Here is a 22,274-nt window from a genome sequence, read left to right as displayed (position 1 = left end):
AGTAGCTAGTTAATTGTATAGCGACCCTTGCGGTTATTAGTAGGTACTGCATGCTCTGTGCATTGTAACGAATTACAGACGAGTGGACGTTGATTATCGCTATATTGCTGTGCATTACCGCAGAGGGCGCTGTATTCAACGCCACCCAACACCATCGTAGTCAAGCCGTTGGCGGTTAGCAGGCGGCTTGGAGCGGGACCCTTAAAAACACCTCATCGGGTGCTCTTGTCAGCTCCGGGGTGTCACTTTAACGCTATATTCGGGTGTATAACTTATTGTCTTGACTGGGAGTAACGTTACATTGGTAACGTTAGTCTGTTTAAAACGATATACTAGACTGGTGCCCGGTCGGGATGTGTTTGTGGTTGTCGTTGCCGCAAACTAACGTTAAAGTATCACATATCGCGATGTCCCTTAACTCGATTAGCACATTTTTCTAATCTCACGTAATCTTTGCTACAGTGACTGGCTCACTCGCCTTGTTAGTTAACGTTTGCTAGCATACAACAAGTGGATCAAAACAATACAAGATGCCTCCCAAGAAGCAACAGCTGAGGCCGACAGCAGCCAACGTCTCCAGCTCCCTGGACCTGGAGTCGGAGGACATCAGCCTGGAGACAACCGTGCCTACCACCGAGGACATCTCCTCGTCCGACGAGCAGCGGGACGGCTCCCAGAAGGTGACCCGCCAGCTGATCGAGAGGAAGGAGCTGCTACACAATGTCCAGCTGCTGAAAATCGAGCTGTCTCAGAAAAACCTAATCATAGACAACATGAAGGCCGACCATATGTCCAAGGTAGAAGGGAGGAAAGATGCTATTTGTTTATATGAATATGTGGGTGTAACTTATCCCCAGTTGGTGCCTCTCATTCTCAAATGATTAGAGTTAAAGCTACATTATGTCCCACCTAACAGAGACAGAGGGATGCAGTAACTACCATTTTACTGAATTATCTTTGTTGCAATAATAGTCACGTGAATGTTTCCATGCGTGTGTTTCATTATGCCAGACTGAGGAGCTGGAGGAGAGGCTGAATGACGCTCTACATCAGAAACAGGTTCTGGCCCTGAGACTGGATAGCCATCTGAAACTTACCCAAGAGGAGAATAGGTGAGGAAAAGAGGAGGTGGTGATGGACAGTGAAATGTGCTGTAGGAAACTTTCATGCCATTGTAATTGTTGATGTATATGTTGTTGTTTTTGTTGTGAAAGTTGGTATACCCATGAAGCTATAATAGTATCTTTGTATTATTTTAATATATACATGTGTGTGTATGTATGTATGTATGTATGTGTGTATATATATATATATATATATATATATATATATATATATATATATATATATATATAAGAAAAGTCATCATCTCCAACTCTTGCAAAAGGATGAAAGGGCAGACACAGTGTGAACAATTTATACTTGTCTGTTTGTCATTTAACATATTTTCTGTTTTCAAGAATTTTCTACAGCCATACAGTTGTGGTGTTTTGATAGTCATCTTATCTAGCCACATTTAACACACATCTTACTGAGTACCAAGTAAACCCCAATTAAGAACACACACACACACACACACACACACACATACACATGCTGAGGAAGGCAGAGCCTGAAATGTCTGTGTGTAAGTGAACTGTTACTAATGATCTACTTAAAAGAACAATGTATGAAGAAAACGTGAGTGGTTGCCCTGCTTTTATGCCAAATAGGACGATCTAGAAATTATATTAAAAAAAAAGCATGAAAAGGGTTTAACCAGGATAACTCTACCTGCGTTATCTATCCCATTATTTAGCTGGTAAGCACAAATGTAAACTGTGCTAACAAAGACTGTCATCCCCAGGAAGCAGCAAGCTCTGCGTAAACAAGAGATGGAGGCCATCCTGCTCAGGCAGCAGCAGCTAGAGGAGACCAACCGGCAGCTGTGTGAGAAGGCTGGAGAGCTGCGGAGGTCGCTCCGGGATCTGGACATCTCCCAGGACAGGTACCAGGAGCTCCGTGGCCTCCCTGACGACAAAATCTCCATACAGGAATATGTAGCTGTAAGTATGGGGGGGGGGGTCTTCCTAATCTCTACACCACCTTGTTGAACCAGAGAGACAAGATATGATACAGTACATTATGGGGATCTACCGATACTGTTTTTTTGAGGCCGATGCCGATTATTAATAGTTAATGAAACTGATAATGGAAATCCTGAAATTCAGCCATGGTGCAGAATTACAGCCAGTAATTAGTATGTGCCATTTCTGAGGGGGGGGGGGCAAGGTGGAGAGTGGGGGTGTGGCTTTGACCACATTAAGTCAGACTCAGTGGTGTGTCAAATCGAAGCAGAGGGAAGAGGGACAGACGCAGAGCTGTAGCGGAGCCAAAGTAGCGCAATTTTTAATTGATTAACTTTATCGGTTATCAGGCAAATAAAACGCCAATACAGATAATCTGCAAATTGCCAAAAGCGGTCATAATCAGCCAGGGCTGATAATCGGTCTAGCACTGGTGCATGATGAAGCTAACAGGGTGATCTTTTTCCTTTGCTGTATGTTTAGATGCGTTTCTACGAGGTGGTGACTCCTCTGCGGGCTCAGCTGGCTGAGCTCAGTGTGAAGAAAGGCAGTTTGACTGAAGACCTGGATGCACACAGAACCCAAATGAAGGCTTTGATGGAGGTGCAGCACACATACACAAGCTTGCACTACACCTCTATGTTGCATTCTCTCATCTTTCCATATGAGTTCACTTGTTTTGAAGTTGCACATATTTAATCTGATTTAGGTATTATTGTATTTTTCATGTTTTATCACCATTTTTTGTTTATTTCTCTTTCATTTCTGTTTAAATCATATACTTTGCTCACAGTGTACAATTCAAATAAGTAGATTTAAATAGAATTGCAACCAGTTGCATTTTTGCATTTTTTTTGCTTTCTGTAAACGCTCAAGAACTCCTCCAGGCTTTGAGTCACATACTTGGAAAACATAAATATGAGGAATGCAGAAAGGGTCAAAAAGCTTAGTTTCCTTTAAACTAAATGTGAAAAAGCAGAAGACACGCAAGCCGCCTAAAATGCACTCTTTAACCTCTCTCTAGACCTGTCAGTTACAGCCTGCAGTGTTAAAATAAAATAAATTAAAATATGACAAGAAATGATAGAAAAAAAAAAAAAAAAGCCATCCAGTTAATCTAGTCAGCGTCGCCCTGTAGGCGTAAATGACACGTTGACGAGATAATGATGCAGCATGCTGAAGGCAGGGTTAAGAATTTGGCAAAAAAAAATAACATGACAATGGCAATCATGAGACCCTTTGAGACTGAATGAGCATTTTTTGAATGCCACAGTGTTTAGACATTGTTACTGAACAGGTGCTTGCCTTTCATGTCACAATGTCTTTTCTTTCACTTAGATACGTCCAGCAGGGAAATTACTCATCAGCTCTACATGGTCCCAGAAAAAGGATGTGATGTTCACTGCATGAATTTGCTATTAGAGAATTGGCAGGAACTGTATGACAATGTCAAGACAGCAGGGGTTCTTGCGGAATTCCTGTCTGAAAAATGAATGGTGTTCAGGAGGTACAATCCTGCCTATTTGCATAGTGTATCTAAAAAAAATGAATACTCCCTTTAATGAAAATGTTGTCTGTTCTGTGTTTCCTCAGAGCTACGAGGAGGAGCGGCGGCTACGTACTGAGCTGGAGTTGAGGAGCCAGAGATTGACCCTAGAACTGGCCGATACCAAACAGCAGATCCAAGAAGGAGACTATCGCCGAGACAACTACCCTGCCATCAAACGGTGTGTGTGTGTGTGTGTGTGTGTGTGTGTGTGTGTGTGTGTGTGTGTGTGTGTGTGTGTGTGTGTGTGTGTGTGTGTGTGTGTGTGTGTGTGTGTGTGTGTGTGTGTGTGTGTGTGTGTGTGTGTGTGTGTGTGTGTGTGTGTGTGTGTGCTATAAGTACAGTTGTGTAGGCTGGGTCTTTTGAGGCAAGCGGCAGCCAAAAGCATTTGTGTATGGGTTATGAGGGAGAATCAGGAGTCAGTTTGAGCAAGTTGTGTGTATCATTACTTTAGTATTGTTTGATGAGCATCACCTCACAACATATTGCATATTGGTTAAGTCAGTACATAGAAATATTTTGTTTGGATTAATTCTTTTTTCATCATCAAAACTCCAGAACCCCCATATTTAAATTCTGGATACCAGCTCATCCATACACTACCGGTCAAAAGTTTGGGGTCACTTAGAAATTTCCATTCCAGACAGAATACCAGCAGAGATCAGTTGCATTGTTTTTTTTAATCAGGGCAGCAGTTTTCAGATTACATTATGTGCTTACATAATTGCAAAATGTTTCTCGACTGTTGTAGACAGAAGTGGCTGAAGAAATGCTTGAAATTCCATGCTTTTTGGTCTAAACATCATACCCAAATTAAAAGTGGTACAGCTCCCATATACTTTGACACTTAGGGGTGTGCCTGATATCATTGGAAAGGAAACACTCAAGTTGTGTCAGGGTGATTCTAGGCCTTACTGACACAGAGTTACAGAGGCTAGAATGGAGATTTTTTATTTCTGTCCAAGTTATAAATCTGTAAAATTATTAAAATACACTGCTGTAAACACATCTGACAGGTGACAGACAACACAGCATTAGCCACGTCTCAGCTTACTATAGAAAAAAATTCAGAAGCTAAAAGACTCAAAAATGGATTTTATATGAATTCTTTTCTACAAATATGTCTGTGCGTTTTTTTATTTCTATTTGAAAAGTGCAAATAAAAAAGCCAAAAATCTACAAAATACAACACTTCTCAAATACACAAACAAACCCACATCAATCACCTTTCCAATGATATCAGGCACACCCCTGAGTGTCAAAGTATATGGGAGCTGTACCACTTTTAATTTGGGTATGACGTTTAGACCAAAAAGCATGAATTTCAAGTGTTTCTTCAGCCACTTCTTTCTACAACAGTCAAGAACCCTTTTGCAATTATGTAAGCAAATAATGTAATCTGAAAACTGCTGCCCTGGTTAAAAAAAACAATACAACTGATCTCAGCAGGTATTGTGTCTGGAATGGAGTGGAATGGAAATTTCTAAGTGACCCCAAACTTTTGACCGGTAGTGTATATGGACACTTTTTTCTATTCAAATGTATGTTAACCTTTTACACTGTGGTTTATAGTGAGTGTGACAACTTTGAGGCAGAACTAAAGGAGTTAAAGAGAAGATTTGAGACACTCGACCTGACTCACACCGCAGTGACCAGAGAAAGGAACACACTCAGCAAGGAGGTGCTTCACACACATACACACTCACAATATATTTTGTTTTCATAATAGTCATTGAAGTCTCTTTGGGTGTACTGTGTTCTGTAATAGTTTTTTAATTCTTCTCTTCTTGCCCTCCAGGTGGCGACATTGCAGCAGTCAGTGACTCTCCTGCAGAAGGACAAGGAGTACCTACACAGGCAGAACATGGAAATGAGTGTCCGCTGTGCACATGAAGAAGACCGCCTGGAGAGGCTCCAGGTCCATACATTTGATTAGCTAGGAGGCTCGTCTAATACAACAGGCATTGAATAATAGGAAGGGGTCTTCTAACATGCTCTCACTTTTTGATTCTGTGGTCTAGGTACAATTAGAAGACACTAAGAAGGCAAGAGAGGACGCCTACGAAAAATATGTAGCATCCAGGTTAGGCGCTGTTGTTTTACACCAATTGCCAGCAGCCAGTATTCTAGTGTTTTTAATGTGGGAGACCTAAGCTGTGCCAAAACACTGACATTGATGGTTTCATCTGCCAGCGGCATTAGGATACTGTCCGTTAATTCTTATCTTTAATTTTTCATTTTTCCACTACAGAGACCACTATAAGTCAGAGTATGAGACCAAGTTGAGAGACGAGTTGGAGAACATTAGGCTGAAAACCAGTCAGGAGATAGACAATCTGCAGAGAACCTCCAGGGAGATGTATGAGAGGGAGAACAGGTATCAGTCTTTTTTTTTATATAACTCTTAAGAAACTGTATGTATGTATACAAACTATGAACAAATATTGGGCTGTTCAACCAGAGGAAATTGCACATTTTGGTAAAATGCCATATCAATTATGTTTAGCTAACCAATTTTTCAGATAACAGAAGTAATAAAATAAAAGTAATTTCATAATGTTCTTTCTCAATAAGCAAGTGCAGGTGTAGCCTGTAATGTTATAGCGGGAAGCTGTGTCTTCATTCTCATTTATAAATTGGAGCAATGTGTTAGTAAAGACAATGTCTAAATGTCTTTTTGTTTTCACCCATTCATCTAGTATAGAGTACAGCATAAGTCAGCAACTGAAATATGAATGCACATGCAAAAATTTGAGAAGAGGAAGAGTTATCACCATAGATACAGTAGCATCGAAATAAAAGGAAATGCCAACGTAACTTCAAAAGAATGAAGTTTTTTTTATTATGTACAACATAACAGAACATGCTGATTCCTTTCCACTGTGGGCGTGTATTTGACCAGGAACTTGCGTGAGGCCCGAGACAATGCAGTGCTGGAGAAGGACCGAGCGGTGGCTGCTGAGAGAGACACCCAGTCCAGATATGACCAACTGCTGGAACAGTGAGTTTTACCATCCATCACACACAGAAATATTTCCATACAGTTTATATCAAACACTGTTGATATACATTGAACATTGGCAGTAGAGCTGGGCGATATACAAACAACAAATCTAATATCACAATATTGTTGACCAAATACCTCAATATCGATATACAAAAAAAATATTTACGCAATGAGATTTTTGATAAATAATCATCATTAATGTGAATATAATAACAGTCTGGTAAATAAAATAAATTACATCACTTTACTGTGATCTAGCAATTAAAACCAGGGACAGATAACACTTATGTCATATCACAATATTATGATATCCAAAATCTAAGACGATATCCAGTCTCATATCACGATATCGATATAATATTGATATATTGCCCTGCCGTAATTGGCAGACAGGTTTATTTAGTTAGTCCTTTTTTCCTGCTTTTTCTTTTATAAGTACAACTCAAACAGTGAAGTTTGAAGCGTCAGTCAAAGGGTTTGGTTCCCCCGATTTACAACAAACAACAACAGAACAAACAGACATATTTGCACACTCACTTCTAGCGTTGTCGAGCCATGCAGATGAATTAGAATGAAATAAAATTCTGTTCAAAATGTTTTTATTTGGTATTCCAGCAGACGATCATTTGCAACTACACTTTTTTTTGCAAACATAAAACTGACAACTTAACAAAAATACATACAAAATTAAATGAAACAAAAACACACATCTCCAACCCCACCCAAAAGTGCTATCCAGTGGTAAAGGCAGGTAATGAAGGCGTACAGATTAATCACTAGCTTGCAAAAAAGAAATAAAAGGGGACCACGTTTTTTCAAATAACAAAATCTTGTCTTGTAGAGCATACCTAATTCTTTCTAAATGTAGTGTACCAGTCAACTCTGTCAGCCGCAGTTTAAGAGTTGGAACTTCCTTTTTCTTCCAAAACAAAAGAATACGTTTTTTAGCAGAAATTAAACCATATGAAACAAAATGTTGTTGCACCAGTGTAAGTCTCAAAAACTCCTCAGAAACTCCAAGTATAATTAAAATAGGATCTGGTTCAAAATGTATGCCCAGTGCATCTGAAAAAACCTGGAAAATCTTATTCCAGAAACTTTGTAATTTTGGACACATAACCTAGCAATGAGACAGGCTGGCATCTATGATTTGACATTTTTCACATAAAGGAGACACTTCTGGAAAGATTTTGTTCAGTTTACACTTAGAATAATGAAGCCTATGAAGCACTTTAAACTGAATAAGACAATGTCTTGCATTAATTGAACACCTGTGAACAAGTTCAAGACTGCTTTCCCATATTTCGCTAGGGATTTTAACCGCAAATTCCTCTTCCCAGGCAGATTTAATTTTCTCCATCGAAGGACTTTTCACCTGTTCTAAAGTCTACAGAGAGGAGATGCTATTACCATCTCTATGATGATTTTCCAAGAATGTATCCAGAATGAAATAAAATTCTAATGTGCTCCTTTATCTTTGGACAAAGGCAGAAAACAAAAAAACTGATATCTGAAAACTTGGACAAATAAAACCAAACATGTAGAAAGAAAGAAAGTCGTTTTTTCTGCAGTTTGGGTGAACTAACACTTGAATATGATTTTACAGTGGAAGCCAGTAAACCATATACAGTAAAAGCTGCTTTATGACTAACATACAGTTACTTTTTTAAATAATTGTTTTTCAGTTTACAAATTATCTGGTTCTATTTCTCAGTTTTCATAATTTCTCAAATCTTCAGCAGCTATCTGGAGACCAGGTTTACTTTAGTGAATAAATAATTAAGACATGAATTTTAGCAAACATCGTCCTGTTGGACAGCTCCTGTGACCTTTTTAGAAGTTAAACACTACAACTGCTGCACTTAAATGTAGGTCACTTCCTGGATGCACTCTAAATAGGCTGTATATCAGCGAAGGTTAATGAACGAAACCTGATGGCAACTGTTAAACTTGAACAGAACCTGGACAAGTTAGTACATTTTTTGTTGTTGTCAACCATCTGTAAATTTGAAACATGACATGGTTAACCACATTCCTCATCTTTATAGTGTTAGCTTGTTGTGTGTGGGGGTGGCCAAGGCCAAAGAGTGTGATTTTTGTAACATATTTTTTCAAGACCACCTTGGCAGTGCCCAGGAGGCAAACTGGCACCTCTCCAGCAGCTACCAGTTCATGCTCTGTACTAGGTCCTTACGGGTACTTGAAGCAGGCATCGTTGCTGTGCGTATTAGTTCTAAATGTATTTATTATTATTATTACACCATATGGTTATATTCTTGAATTTCTCTGTATTTCAATGAAAGCTGTGAGTTTATTTTTGCTCTGATGCTGATGTGTGAGCCAGCAGCAGTCTGTCATTAGCGCATGTTGTGGGAGCGACAGGACTTTGGTGGCTGTGGTTCACCGTCTCTTACTAAAGATCACATGAACCGTTTGCTGTAGCTGTGAGGTCAGAAGGTGACATGGGAGTCAGAGTTCACTGAAGGTCAGTCTAGTAGTAACTAGGGTCATTGGCCCAGCTGCCTGCCTCTGCCGCAAAGTGGGAGACTGTGTAGTACTGAAGACCTTTTGATGCTGACAAAGCTGTTGCCTTGACAGGAACAGCTTTGTTAAAGCCTTTTTGTTTTGTCTGATTTTGCACAACATATTGTAATTTTAAAGTGCTCATATTATGCTCATTTTCAGGTTCATAATTGTATTTAGAGGTTTTTTCACTTTGTAAACCTATATCATGCACATAACTGATATATAACACAATAAAGGAAAGGGGGAAAAGACAAAAAGCATAATATGAGCATTTTAATGTTTATTTTTAGTAGGGGTGGGAATCACCAGAGGCCTCACACAATACAATATCATCACGATACTTATGTCCAGTGGATAAATTGGCTTTCGTTGGGAGGGGGAGCCCTTATTTACAGTTAATGGTCATCATTCAAAATTGCAACGTAAAGTGAATTAATGTGTTTCTACACCAAAGGGGCTCTTTTTCCAGTATTAATATGTAAGGAAGGGTTGAGTAGTTATTTAAGAGAAATACTTTACAATTCACTTACTTTATTATTATTTTATTTTTTACCTTTAATGTTAACAGGCAGGCAACGGATTACACCCTCGGAACATGTATGAAATTGAACACGTTTGAAAATATTGGTTGGCAAATATGTAAACATCTTTTTAAACAATAAAATGATGTTGATTTAAGAGAATCAGGGCTAATTTCTTTGGCAGTTTATGTTATGTTTCATTTACTCACACCGACACAGGAGGTCATATCTCAACTCAATGCATTATGAAACAACCTGAACAACACTTGTGGCACTTGTGTGCAGACATAACAGTTTACACTTATAGTACATCACATTTACTTATTCACATACTACAATTCATGCATTCATCAGCATCCAAATAGGAGTAAAGGCAGGCTCCTCTGGTTTATGCTGCTTTCGTCTACAGGCAGCATTGTCTGCTGACCTCTTTGTCATCACCCACTTCCTAACAAACTTAGTTGGGTTCCACAACTCTAGTGGTGGACCCACTAACTAAACACCTGGCTCTCAGTTGATCTAACAGCTGATTGGTTCAGAATCAACTCAACATGATGACGTTTTATATAAACTTTTTATAGTTTTGCTATTTGTCTGATTTATTAAAGGCTTATTCTGTACAGAACACATGTAGTGTGGCTGATAGTGACGTTTAGAAGTCAGAGAGACTAAATCCGTTCAGATTACAGATCATCTACAGTATGTTGTGTATTAACATCAGCAACAGATCGCAGGTAGAACATTTTGACAGCTACTCTGTCTTTATAAAACAGCTGGAGATTGTGTAGCCTACAAGCTGATATATGGGTCTGATAACATTTTAGTTAAATCGGAATCGGACCTAACAGGATTTGAGTGTATCTGTGACTTCCTGTTCAGCCTGAAGGCTGCTGGAAACGGCTGCAAACTGTCCGACTTGACAGCAGCTTTTTGTCACCGTCCCCCCGGCTGCTGTCGCCTATTCTCGTCCATTTTACAGGCGAAGCGCAGCTCATCTCGAACGAGCCTATTATGACGTCTGATAATTCCATGTAGCCTGGGTGTCTCTGTGTAGTCTTGTTAATTAGCCTCATATGCCATATATTTGCCAGGAGATGACTAATAATTCAAGTGGAATAACAACATTTGGGGCTGAAGGAGACGGAGCTGAGCTCCGGCAGGGTGTGTTGTGGACCTGAGGAGGTGCGTTCCGGCCCAGTTTAACCTCTGCTTATGTCACAATATGATATTAATGTGATTTTTAAACCTATTGCAATATTTTACGATATATTGCAATTTATTACCTTTTTTCCAACTTTACATTTTTCCCAATTTCAAATGATGTCCCCAAAAGGAAACTTTGTCAACATCTGTTTTATCTAAAAAGGATAAATTTCTCCGTTTGTTCATCTCACTTTAATTTTATTGCTGCAAAATGGGAGTGTCAAGCAGACAAACTGACCAACACATATATTAATAGATCAATACTTGCCGTCTGTGTGTCGATATAGTATTGCCATGGAAAATATTGCGATATTATGCTGTATCGATTTCTTCCCCCAACCCTACTTTTTAGTCATTTCCCATTTCCAAACATCCTCTTAGTGATTTGTTTCCAAGTTGCGACTTACTATCTCTGCCCCAGGCAACAATGCGTAACTCAGTACAGGTGCCTCTGGGTCATGGCCTTGTAAGTTGTTGCATGGAAATTGCAACAGATACATTGTGAGCCCTTCTGCAGGCATACACACACACACGCACATACAAGCATTTTTCTTTTTATTGGAGGAGGTATTTCAGTCAGCCTCCTGAACGTGTCCTGTTTTTTTGGTATATTTCTGCTGCATGCATACATGTATGTCTATGAGCAAATTATGTGTGTTTGCATCTGATTTTTCTAGTCACACACACATTTTTTTTTTAAAGATTGTTTTTTGGGGCTTTTCCCTTTATCATAGTGACAGTGGATAGACATGAAAGGGGGAAAGAGATGGGGGATGACATGCAGCAAAGGGCCGTAGGTCGGATTCGAACCCGGGCCGCTGCAGGACTCAGCCTACATGGGGCGCAAGCTCTTACTGGGTGAGCTAGAGGCCGCCCCCACACACACACATTTGTAAACATGTTTTAGGTATTGATAAGAATTATGTAGAAAAATGCACTTATGTTTCAATACTTAGGAGGATTTTCTTATTTTAAACTTTGTTTTAAAATATTGCATCTGCAACAGACAGACAGAGATGCACACACAGCAGCAGCAGCAGCAGCAGCAGTAGTGGTGTCCCTGTCCTGGGTTACTACTACATACCAGTCATTTTTCTAGATCCATACCACCAGCTGTTGGTCTTTCCATACAAACACTTTACTCTCCCTTGTCCTCTCTCTCTTTGCTGCAAGCACATTCCCTTTCTGCGTTGCATCGCAAGCCAGCAACGACAGATGCAAGCCACAAGCCCTTAACCCCTAACCCCACACATACCTCTATTTTTGGGGCAAAGAATGAGACGGACAAACTTGAAATGGTGTCAGGTGATTGTAGCATAGAGGACCAGCTTGAATCTCAGCACTCTATTTCAGAATGCTGGCTAACAAGCTAGTTACGGTGGTCAGCTAGTCCAAAACAAAGACAAAGTATTGAGTACGGTTTTCCATTTTCACCTCTCTAGCAGACCTAGACTTGCTGTTGTCCAGAGACAGGTGCCCTTACCTACTGTAGCTGTAAATATTGGCATTCAAAATTCACATTTAAAACTACGAAGAAAGGCCGTGGCTCACGGCACTCCTCTGGTAAAGTAAGGTACAATTTCTTAGGAACATTTTTCTTCCTTGCATCTAGATAGCAGCCGCCATTAATAAAAGAAGGCTTGAAATGTCGACCATGTGTACATGTCTGTCACTGTCAGCACACAGCTCAGGCTTGCGCTCTATGGATGATGAAATCCTATCAGGCCAGCTGTAATCGAGAGTTATTAATATTATCCAACCAACCCCCATGCTTTAGTAGAGTCTGTGTGTTGGTCCTTTAAAGCTGCCTGAGGAAAAGCACTGGGCTCAAAAAGTCTTTGTTTTACTTTTTTTATGGCAGCAACAAGTGATTTATTCTTTCTGTTGATCTTTTGATTATTTTTTCAATGAATTGTTTAGTCTATACAATATCTGTAAATAATGAAACACTGCCTACATAATTTCTCCAAGCATAGAGGGATTTTTATCCAACCAACAGTCGAAAACCAGGTGATACTTCAATTTAAGATGATATAAAACCGAGCAAAGCAGAAAATTCCCATATTGGGGAAGGTTGAATACATGTTAATACATGTTTTTCTGCCTGATAATTTAAATAATTTAAATAACTAGATAACTTAAAAGATTAATCTATTATCAAAATGATTAACCACCTATCTTTAGCCACGTAGAAGCCATATATATATATATATATATATATATATATATATATATATATATATATATATATATATATATATATATATATATATATATATATATATATATATATATATGAACAGAAACTATAGAATAGCTTCTGTCTCTTTTCTAATTACTAAAAACTTAAGTTGAAACATGTTTCTGTAGCTGCCAACTAGAATCAGTAAAGATCAAACAAAACCAAACATTGCTGCGAGCGTCATTGAGAAATACTCTTCTGCCTGCAAATGGTTTAAGACCTCCTTTCCGGCTTGGTGACTTATAGTTATTTTTTAGGTACCACGGAACACTAAAATGTTTTAGTTGCGCAAGACACGCTAAATAGCCATTTTCCTTGCCAATTTCCAAACAAACATGTTGTCATGAAGAATTATCACCAGAGGTGAATGTATCTATTTTAAGGAATACATTGCAACTTTTGTTGATAACCACCAGGCAGGCCTGAGCTCAACCAGGGGCCCAGAGCTGAGTTTACCATCTGTATCTGTCTGCACCAAAACACATAATCTCTCTTTTTTTAACACACCTACTCACATTCATATTTAGTGAGGTGTGCGTCTACCGTCTATGATCCACCTGTGTGTCTCCGTCTACGCAGGTTTCGTCAACTCCAGCTAGGTACTGACAGCCGGGTTGCAGAACTGTCCAACCATGCCAAGCTGCACTCCTTCGAAGCTGAGCGCGCTCAGATGGTCAAGGAAGAGACAGCTAAGGCCCTGGCCCAGTGCCAGGTGGAGTGTGAGAAACAGCAGAAGAAACTGGAGGTACGATAAACATAAAGACAATCTATCATAGTGCACTCTTAATTTCTGCGTGCCTCTCCCTCTCATGATTTGATTTCAGCCAATTAACATTACCCATTATGCTTGGTTTGAAGTTTAGATAGATAATAAATAAACACTTTATATGTGTGCATAATATGCCATTAACAGATTCAGAAATCCTCCCTTTGTTAATTCAAAGATTTTTTTTTGGATAAAAGTCCTTTCATTTAGATTTTCTTTTTAGTAAATGTACACATCTATACTTTTTATATTTATCATGACAACAACTCTAATAACCAGACTAATAACAGGAGTTTCAGTGTGAATAACATTAAATACATTTTAATCTTACAAATTGCCATAGAAATTGAAAACATTATTTTATTTCAGCTAATCAATATTGTTTTTTTTCTTCATTTTGTGAACTTCCAAAAAAAAAATAAAACCCAATTTGAAGCTTGCAACGTGTGCATAAATGGTAAAAGAATATGGCACCAGTGGTGATATGATTCCACCATCATTTTATTAGTTTGACAGAATGTAACATTTACATTATCATTATTCCTCAGGGACATAATTTTGTACAATTTCAAAAAACATTTTTAACTAGCACTCAACAGAAAACATTGCTGTAATTTCGTCATTTGCTCCCTATCAGCGCCTAGTCCTCTCCTTCTTTTCTCTCTCTCTCCTGTCCTCCTGTTTCTCAGCTCCTGACCCAGGAGTTTTACAGGCTGCAGACGTCATCAGAGAAGCGGTTGGCGGAGCTGCATGCCCAGAATGCCGAGCAGGCATCTCGGCTGGAGACATATGAAAAGCTCGAGCTAGAGTTGGACCAAGTCACCATGCAGGCTGCTGAAAGTAAGAACCGTACGCATTACATTACACACATTACTATGAGGTCAGAAAGATAAGAGCACAAACAGACGAGCTCTGGTTCCCTTAAATGCCTTGGTCTGGCATCAGCGAATGTGTGTAACAATATTAACAGATAGCATCGTATTGGATTAAGAAGTAGGGGACAATAATGTAAAAAATAAAAACATCAGTCACTCTGTAATAGACTGCTTTGTGACAGTGAAACAGGAAGATGTGCAACACAACCGAATGTTAATACAGGCTTGTCTCTGCCACATATCATAATGGGCCTGGAGATGTATTGACAGATTTGTGTTTATGTCTGTTGCCAGTTGAGAATGAAGAGGAGGCAGAGAGAGTTCTGTTCTCATACGGCTACGGAGCCAATGTTCCCACAACGGCCAAAAGACGACTAAAACAGAGGTACAGCACAGGATACACTTGACATTTCAAGGATAGGACACTTTGTGAGAGATGGCACTAAACAAACACTAGAATTTACTCTCATTGCTACTGTGTGTGCTTCTTCCTAAATATACTGTATTCATTAAGAAATCAGCATGCAGAGCGCCCTGATAGCTCACCTGGTTGAGCGCTTGCCCGCTGTACTATGGCTGGCGACACGCGGCCCTTTGCTGCATGTTATGCCCCTCTCTCTCTTCCCCCTTTTCGTGTCTTCAGCTGTCTTATCCATTAAAAAACCCCAAAAAATCCCCAAAAAGAAGAAGAAAAAAAAATCAGCATGCTTATATAGTATGGGTTAAATTGATATGTTGGTATTCTGATATATCAGGCAGATATTGGATTTGTGCCAACAATTATTTTGTTGTAGTTTTTCTTTTTGTTTTCTTTTTTTCTTAAAATGCACACTATGTACACTTGCATTTTGCTTCATACATCTTTGATTTGAAGCATGCACGTGTAGCCAAAAACTCAAATGAATCCCAACTGTTAGTTACATAAACTGTAGGGTAAACAACGTAGATTTGTTGGTGTTGTCATGTTTTGGAATTTCCAAAACTGTGTTTGTGTGTCGTGCAGCGTTCACCTGGCCCGCAGGGTGCTGCAGCTCGAGAGGCAGAACACGTCCCTGAGGAGAGAGCTGGAGAGACACAAATCACAGACAGGACATATATCTGAAGAGGTAAACACACACACACACACACACACACACACACACACACACACACAGACACACACACACACACACACACACACACACACACACACACACTCACTGCATTCATGTGTGTGCCTGCCTGGGGACCATCATTCATTGGATTAAGTTTAATTTAATGAAAAAGCAATGTTAAAAAAAGCACTGCAAGTCAGTACCTGCAACACACTTGTTTCCCATTATCAGAAATCACCCGCAGCAACTCAGATTATGGTTATTTCAAAGCCATATATATAGCTGGTTTTTACCTCTCTCTAATGACATAACACAGAGCCAAGATCGGTGGCTCCTTTCTCATCACCCACCATTTACCTCCTCACACCATCGCACGACACTCTGCTGTGAAAGTCAATGGCCAAAGCTGATCTAATCACTCTCTTAAAGACAGACTCTGCTAAACAAAACAAAGATTTTAGCAGCTTGTGAGGTCGGTCACCACATATATCATCAAACACACCTCAGGATTCTTAATGAGAGTGTCCTCTGATTTTTTCCCCTAAACCTTTGGTCCAAGTTTAACAATGGTCCCATCAATTCTCAGAATATACTTTAAAATCTACTTTTAAAGTGAGGTTGTTTTAGAGCAGACAGCGAGAAGTTTGTCTTAGTACCTGTAACACTTGTTGACACAGTGGGAAAGACTGCCAAAAACCGTGACGGCCACGGCTCTTCACTCTTTCTAAAACTCACCATGCCAATCATTGAGGCTTTTGTTGTGTTTGGCACGACATGTGCTTGTGTGCGCAACGCTAAAACTTTAATTTTGGGTGTGTGTTTTGTCTGTGCATGACTGTGTGTGAAAGTCACATGTCTACTACTCGTGCCCTGATGTTTAAAATCATCCAATGAGATTTGAAATTATGAGAACGACAGCTCTGGCAACCAGTGTGCTTGCTTCTTTCTTCATTCTGATTTTAATCTCAATGAGAGGAGAGATTGTGAAAGATATAATAGAGAGGCTGGTCAGGTTTGAGAATAAATAAGCCAACTTTTTAACTGTCAGGTGTGACTGACTGACACATGTTTGGAATGCCTCATAATTCATTGACAATGAAAGGAAAGCGTAAAAAAAACTTAGAAAGGGTGTTAACCACTTAACCACCCACACAGATGCCCTGACTAATAACTATTGTCCTTACTCTCCCATCCAGTTCTACTCACTACTGGCTGTAAAAGTGGTTTAATGTGTAACACCCTACATTTATCTATCGTTATGCAGATTTTTAAGCATGATACTGACTATAGTATTGATGTATTACGCTCAGTACATTCAGACTCTTAGATGAGGGATCATCAAAACACTATAAAGGTGCTTTTCTGACCGTAATTCCAAGAACAAAATTGTTGAGATAATGAATAATATAAAAACTCACATTTATGGGCACTCAAGCCAACCCTGATGACATCAGAGATAAGGAAGTCTTGGCCCTCATTCACAAATTTCAGACAGAATTGCTCTATTTTATAATATTAACCACATGTAAAGTTTTTTTTAAAGTGGAAATATTCCTTTACTAAGTCATGTTCACTATAATGAACATCACAATGGCAGACGTTTAGGTCTTGTTGCATCATAGATAACTCTTCACAGTTCGTGGAGTCAATACAGCACATGTGAAAAAATGTAGACCTGAGTCTCAGGTGAATTATGAAGTGTGTGTGTGTGGGGAGGGGGAGGGGGGGGGGAATCAATCCCTGACATTGTGTAGGTGAAGTAATTGTTTTTATAATTGCTCCAGTGTGCACATATGCATGTTGTTCCTCAGTTGTTGGCAGCCAACCAGCTGTTACAGCAGACGCAGCAGCCCTATAGCTACCTGATTGAGACGGTGAGACAAAGGGACACCCAGATCAGCACCCTGAAGGAGCGTCTCACCTCGCTTGAGGACGATGTCAGGTACACGTACAGAACACACCTTCACAAAGAGGAAACACATCTCTAGACACATCAACACGCAACCTTTTTTTTTTTCTTAAATTGTAATTAAAGTGTTCTGTCTTGCTTGCCAAACTCTTTTATTTTTTATTTTATGAGTTACATTTTGTATCTTGTAAATTACCCATCATGGCAGCAGGCCATACCTCCCCACCCTTGGGTGTCTCTGCTTTATCCCTAGCTCCCTTTGTCCTCATCTGTCCCTCTCATACTTAGCTAATTCTGTCTTTGTGCAAAGCTACATGAGTGCATGTTTTTGTCTATGCCCAATAAGTGAGTGTTTCACATCAGCACACATTTAGCTTCCTGGCACTGACCTAAATCTCCCCTGCCTGCCCCTGAAGGCTTCCTGTGGCTATGCAGTGCTGTCGGTGTAACAGCAGAGACACAGATTCTTACTTTATGTACTACAGTCTTTCTGTCTTAAGTATTAATTGTATTCACACAGATTGTTTGGTAATATTTAAAATGGACAGTGTCTCAGCAGAGGCAGATCTCAGGCAATAAGACCCATACCTTTTTTAAATCTTTTGTCCAGAGTTCTCAGTGAACAGTGGTGAAGCTACCCAGCCGCTGTTTCAAGATTTGCATGATAATTTGCTTTAAAGCGCCCCCATAACAATCCCTTGCTTGTATGTTTCACAGCCCCAGGAAAGAACACTTGGAGAGAGTTTTTCTCACAAGATAGAAGCCTAACGAACTTGTAAAAAAAAAAGAAGCTTTTATATATTTTTGAAATTCATAACTCGTGTGTTTAATTTATTGCTTGGCTGTTGATGGTTTTATACCAGTGATATATACTCACATAACTCACTGACTGCTGCTGTTAGACAGACTTGTTTATAGTCCAGTGTTTTGTTGTTTTTTTCCCCTTAAACTATACTTAAGTACACAGTCACACAAATGAGGTAACATACCACGCCTCCACACCTGCCCCTGTGTTACCCCTAACCTGACCCCACCCTAAAGTTTGTAAAATAAAACTCATTCTAATTAACATTGGACATCTAACTGTACACAGTATATAATGCTACTTCTCCAATCTTACAATAAAGTGTATTCTATTCTATTCTATTCTATAATCTGACAATATCATGCCTTAAAGAATCTCATAAACCATCAGTCAGTGATACACAGGACTTGCTTGTTTAACAAGTCTCATATGGCCCTATAAGTAACTTGAATGACTCGCAGTAATGTTTTTTCTATTAACTCAAGATCTGCTCTCGGTCTCTTTGTCTGTTTTTGGGTGTAACCCCAGTTCTCTGAGGAAAGAACGGGCTGCACTGCAACAGGTGAAAAACAACATGGCTGCCGATCTGGAGAGACTCCTCAACCATCGAGAGGTACACATGGGGACGATTTTTTTTATGTTAGCTATTCGTTTTTTTTCCCCCACTATGATGATATGTAGTGGTGTCGCTGAACCAGCCAAATATACTGGAATAGAATGGGAGGCATTGTAAGCATTCTATTCCAGTGTATTTGGCTGTTTCAAAATGCTGAGAAACCAGCAAAACTTTCCTTTGAAAGTAAAGTTTATTTATTTATGAGTCAGAGCAGCATGTTGCAGCACAGGGCCGTCACATGAGTCCTGCCGTTGATGCTGCAACTGCCAACCTGGGTGCTAATCCGTGCTTCTATGGAAACACACAAATTCAACCAGTAATGCCTCTTTTCCAAACTGTAGACTGTAACTGTCTTTTTAATTATGGCTGCAACTGATGCCTACCATACTGTACACTAGAATACTCTGGAAAGACTACATTCTGACACTATCTCACATTTAAAGACAAATATGTCATAATGTTTTTAGTTTTTTAGTTTTTACTCACAGACTATAAGATTTTGCAATGCCTAGGGAACACAATTTGCAAGATTACCACTAGATCCGTTTTGAAAAATTTAACCAAGCTAGCTAGCAACTTAAGGGAAAGTTTGCCGATTTTCTGTTCTGCCATGCACCTGGAGCTCCGCGTTTGATTATTTTTTTGTTTTGATTTTGACATACTTTATTAATCCCGCAAGGGAAATTACATTTTTTTCACTATGTTGCACACAGGCCTGAAATACACACATGCACAATGCTCAGGACCTATACATGCACAAATGGAGAGATGTTAGAGTGATGGGGCTGCTGCTGTCCATGGACAGGTGCTTTGAGCAGTTGGGGGTTCGGTGCCTTGCTCAAGGGAACCCTGGCAATGCCCAGGAGGTGAACTGGCACCTCTCCAGCAGCTAACAGTCCCAGTTCCCAACCTAACTCTTTACGGACTGAGCTACTGACACTTTTACTGTTTACATGCAGGTAAACTCCGTTGGATGACTCGCTTCAGAAGGGTTAAATATCCGCAACTTCCCCTCTTTAGCATTTAGCTTAGCGCACCCATTGGTTGTTGATTGGTGGTTGTGATTTAACTTAACTACCAAGACTTAAAACTACAAACACGTTTGATATTGTCGGAACGTCAATACGGGAAAAAGACTCGGACTGAGTTTTATGACCACTTTACACCAAAGGATTGAGACGACGGGAGTGCGCCCCAACTTTAGCAAGACTCTCATGATTTCATTCCGATATTGAATTTAGTCTGCGACCGTAGAATTGCTTGAAAAGTGGTTTGGTGTAAGGTCAGTATAAAGATCACTTGCATCATTAATTAATATCTCAATTCATTGTTTAGTCTATAATCATATATTAGAAAAAAGATCCATCACAATTTCCTAGAGCCCAAAGTGATGTCTTCCTTGTCCAATTGACATCCCAAAACCTAAAAATATAAAATTATAAAAAGCAACAAATCCTCAGATTTGTGAATGGGAAATCATTAGACCAAACAGTTGCTGATTAATTTTCCGTTGATCAACTAATCCATAAATCAACTAATAGTTGCAGCTCTAAAATAAACAAGCTTTTGATATCCAGACATTGCACAGTGTTGCAACGCTTCCTTCAAGATTGCGTGTGCTTGTATGTGTGTGCGCGTGGGAGTGTGTCCCCCAAGCCAGCTGTATGAAGTATGTGCCCTGTCATAGACAGCTGTTCCTCAGCTTGGCTGTTTGGGATGCCGTGTGTGTGTGTGTGTGTGTGTGTGTGTGTGTGTGTGTGTGTGTGTGTGTGTGTGTGTGTGTGTGTGTGTGTGTGTGTGTGTGTGTGTGTGTGTGTGTGTGTGTGTGTGTGTGTGTGTGTGTGTGTGTGTGTGTGTGTGTGTGTGTGTGTGTGTGTGTGTGTGTGTGTGTGTGTGTGTGTGTGTGTGTGTGTTCGTTTGTGTGTGACATGCCAGGGCTCATGTCCTCAGGAGTGATAAATAGAACCGTGAAATGGCCGAGAGTCCTCCCCTCTGCCATGCTGCCACCCCACAGACCCTTGAGCTTGTTGAGCTTATTGCAAGGCGTCCCATAGTTGGAGTCCAGACGCCAAAATGTCATCAGAAAGCTGCAACAAATTCCCCAAAAACCTACATTTTTAAGCAAATGTTAAAAAAAAAAAAAAAAAAAGTATACTCTTAAAAGATATATAATATTTCAATCATACAAACTATTTGCAAAACATTTATTACATGCATGTTTAGTTCTTCAATTGAAGTGACAGAAATTCTGTAAAAAATCACCTGGTGATTGATTGCTGGCCTTTTGGACACTACGCTCCCACTTATTTCTCTTAAAAGATTCCAGTTTAATGTTTTACCCTCGTTTTCACATCCCGATTTTCATGGACCATGTGATTCTCCAGGAGTTAGCGGTGATGAAGCAGGTCCTGATCAGCATGCGGTCCAGACAGGGAGACGCTCTAAACCTGTTGGAAACAGATTCAACTGCCATCAGGACCTCTGGTGCAGGAAAACACCAGTCCAAACGTATGGGCAGGACCACAGAAGAAGAGTCACCAAACAAACCCAAACCCACCGTGTTTGTAAGTGTCTGACTCTGCAACACCTTTTTATGAGTCACACCACCTAAACCTGCCTGGACAGAAGTTCATACAAAGGAGCACCATGATACATTTTAATTTTAATTTGAGCCTTTCACTGCAGTCAGCTGAGCAAAGATATGCTGTTTTATTAACCCTTGAATCATGAGAAAGTCAAATAGGTGAAAATATCTTACGAACCCAAACAAGAGCTGCACACTTTATACTTTTCTAACCGTTTTTCCTCTTTGTTTCTTTCATTTGCAGACCAATAAAGAAGTTCCTGATTGGTACCAGAAGAAGAAACAGAAACCTAAATGAGAATGGTTTTCTGTTATTACTAGTGCTATTAATTGTTACTCAGGGCTTTAACAATATTATTATTTTATTAAGGCTTTTCAAATCTCAACAACTTTTGAAATACAAAAGTAGAAACTGTTACTGGTGCCCGAGTGTTTTGTTGTTCTCATCCTTGGTTACATATTGTTTAGAGAGGATAAATTCCCTGCGTACTGGTCCAAAACCAGAAGTACATGT

The 22,274-nt window shown here is 39.6% G+C and overlaps 1 protein-coding gene across 1 annotated transcript; it reads left to right on the top strand.

The window, feature by feature from the left end:
- The first annotated feature begins 45 nt into the window (after window positions 1–45).
- pibf1 (progesterone immunomodulatory binding factor 1) lies at window positions 46–22,178 on the top strand. The gene is made up of 18 exons (XM_028603398.1): window positions 46–797; window positions 1,012–1,112; window positions 1,847–2,045; window positions 2,550–2,669; window positions 3,660–3,793; window positions 5,185–5,293; window positions 5,411–5,530; window positions 5,634–5,695; window positions 5,864–5,989; window positions 6,515–6,613; window positions 13,691–13,856; window positions 14,567–14,717; window positions 15,047–15,137; window positions 15,756–15,858; window positions 17,658–17,788; window positions 19,089–19,173; window positions 21,561–21,740; window positions 22,005–22,178. Exons 1-18 carry the CDS (start codon window positions 531–533, stop codon window positions 22,056–22,058), a joined length of 2,298 nt encoding a protein of 765 aa, XP_028459199.1. The 5' UTR covers window positions 46–530; the 3' UTR covers window positions 22,059–22,178.
- The last annotated feature ends 96 nt before the right edge of the window (window positions 22,179–22,274 follow it).

Source organism: Perca flavescens, chromosome 17 (assembly GCF_004354835.1).
Source record: "Perca flavescens isolate YP-PL-M2 chromosome 17, PFLA_1.0, whole genome shotgun sequence".
Lineage (NCBI taxonomy): Eukaryota > Metazoa > Chordata > Actinopteri > Perciformes > Percidae > Perca > Perca flavescens.
The sequence above is the reverse complement of the archived record's forward strand: the minus strand, read 5'-3'. Positions and strand labels throughout refer to the sequence as shown.

Bases quoted from the DNA above. Each gene is read 5' to 3' on its own strand.
- pibf1 (XM_028603398.1), top strand. From the start codon at position 531: ATGCCTCCCAAGAAGCAACAGCTGAGGCCGACAGCAGCCAACGTCTCC. The intron at 798-1,011 runs GTAGAAGGGAGG...TCATTATGCCAG, and splicing joins AGGCCGACCATATGTCCAAG to ACTGAGGAGCTGGAGGAGAG. The intron at 1,113-1,846 runs GTGAGGAAAAGA...TGTCATCCCCAG, and splicing joins CTTACCCAAGAGGAGAATAG to GAAGCAGCAAGCTCTGCGTA.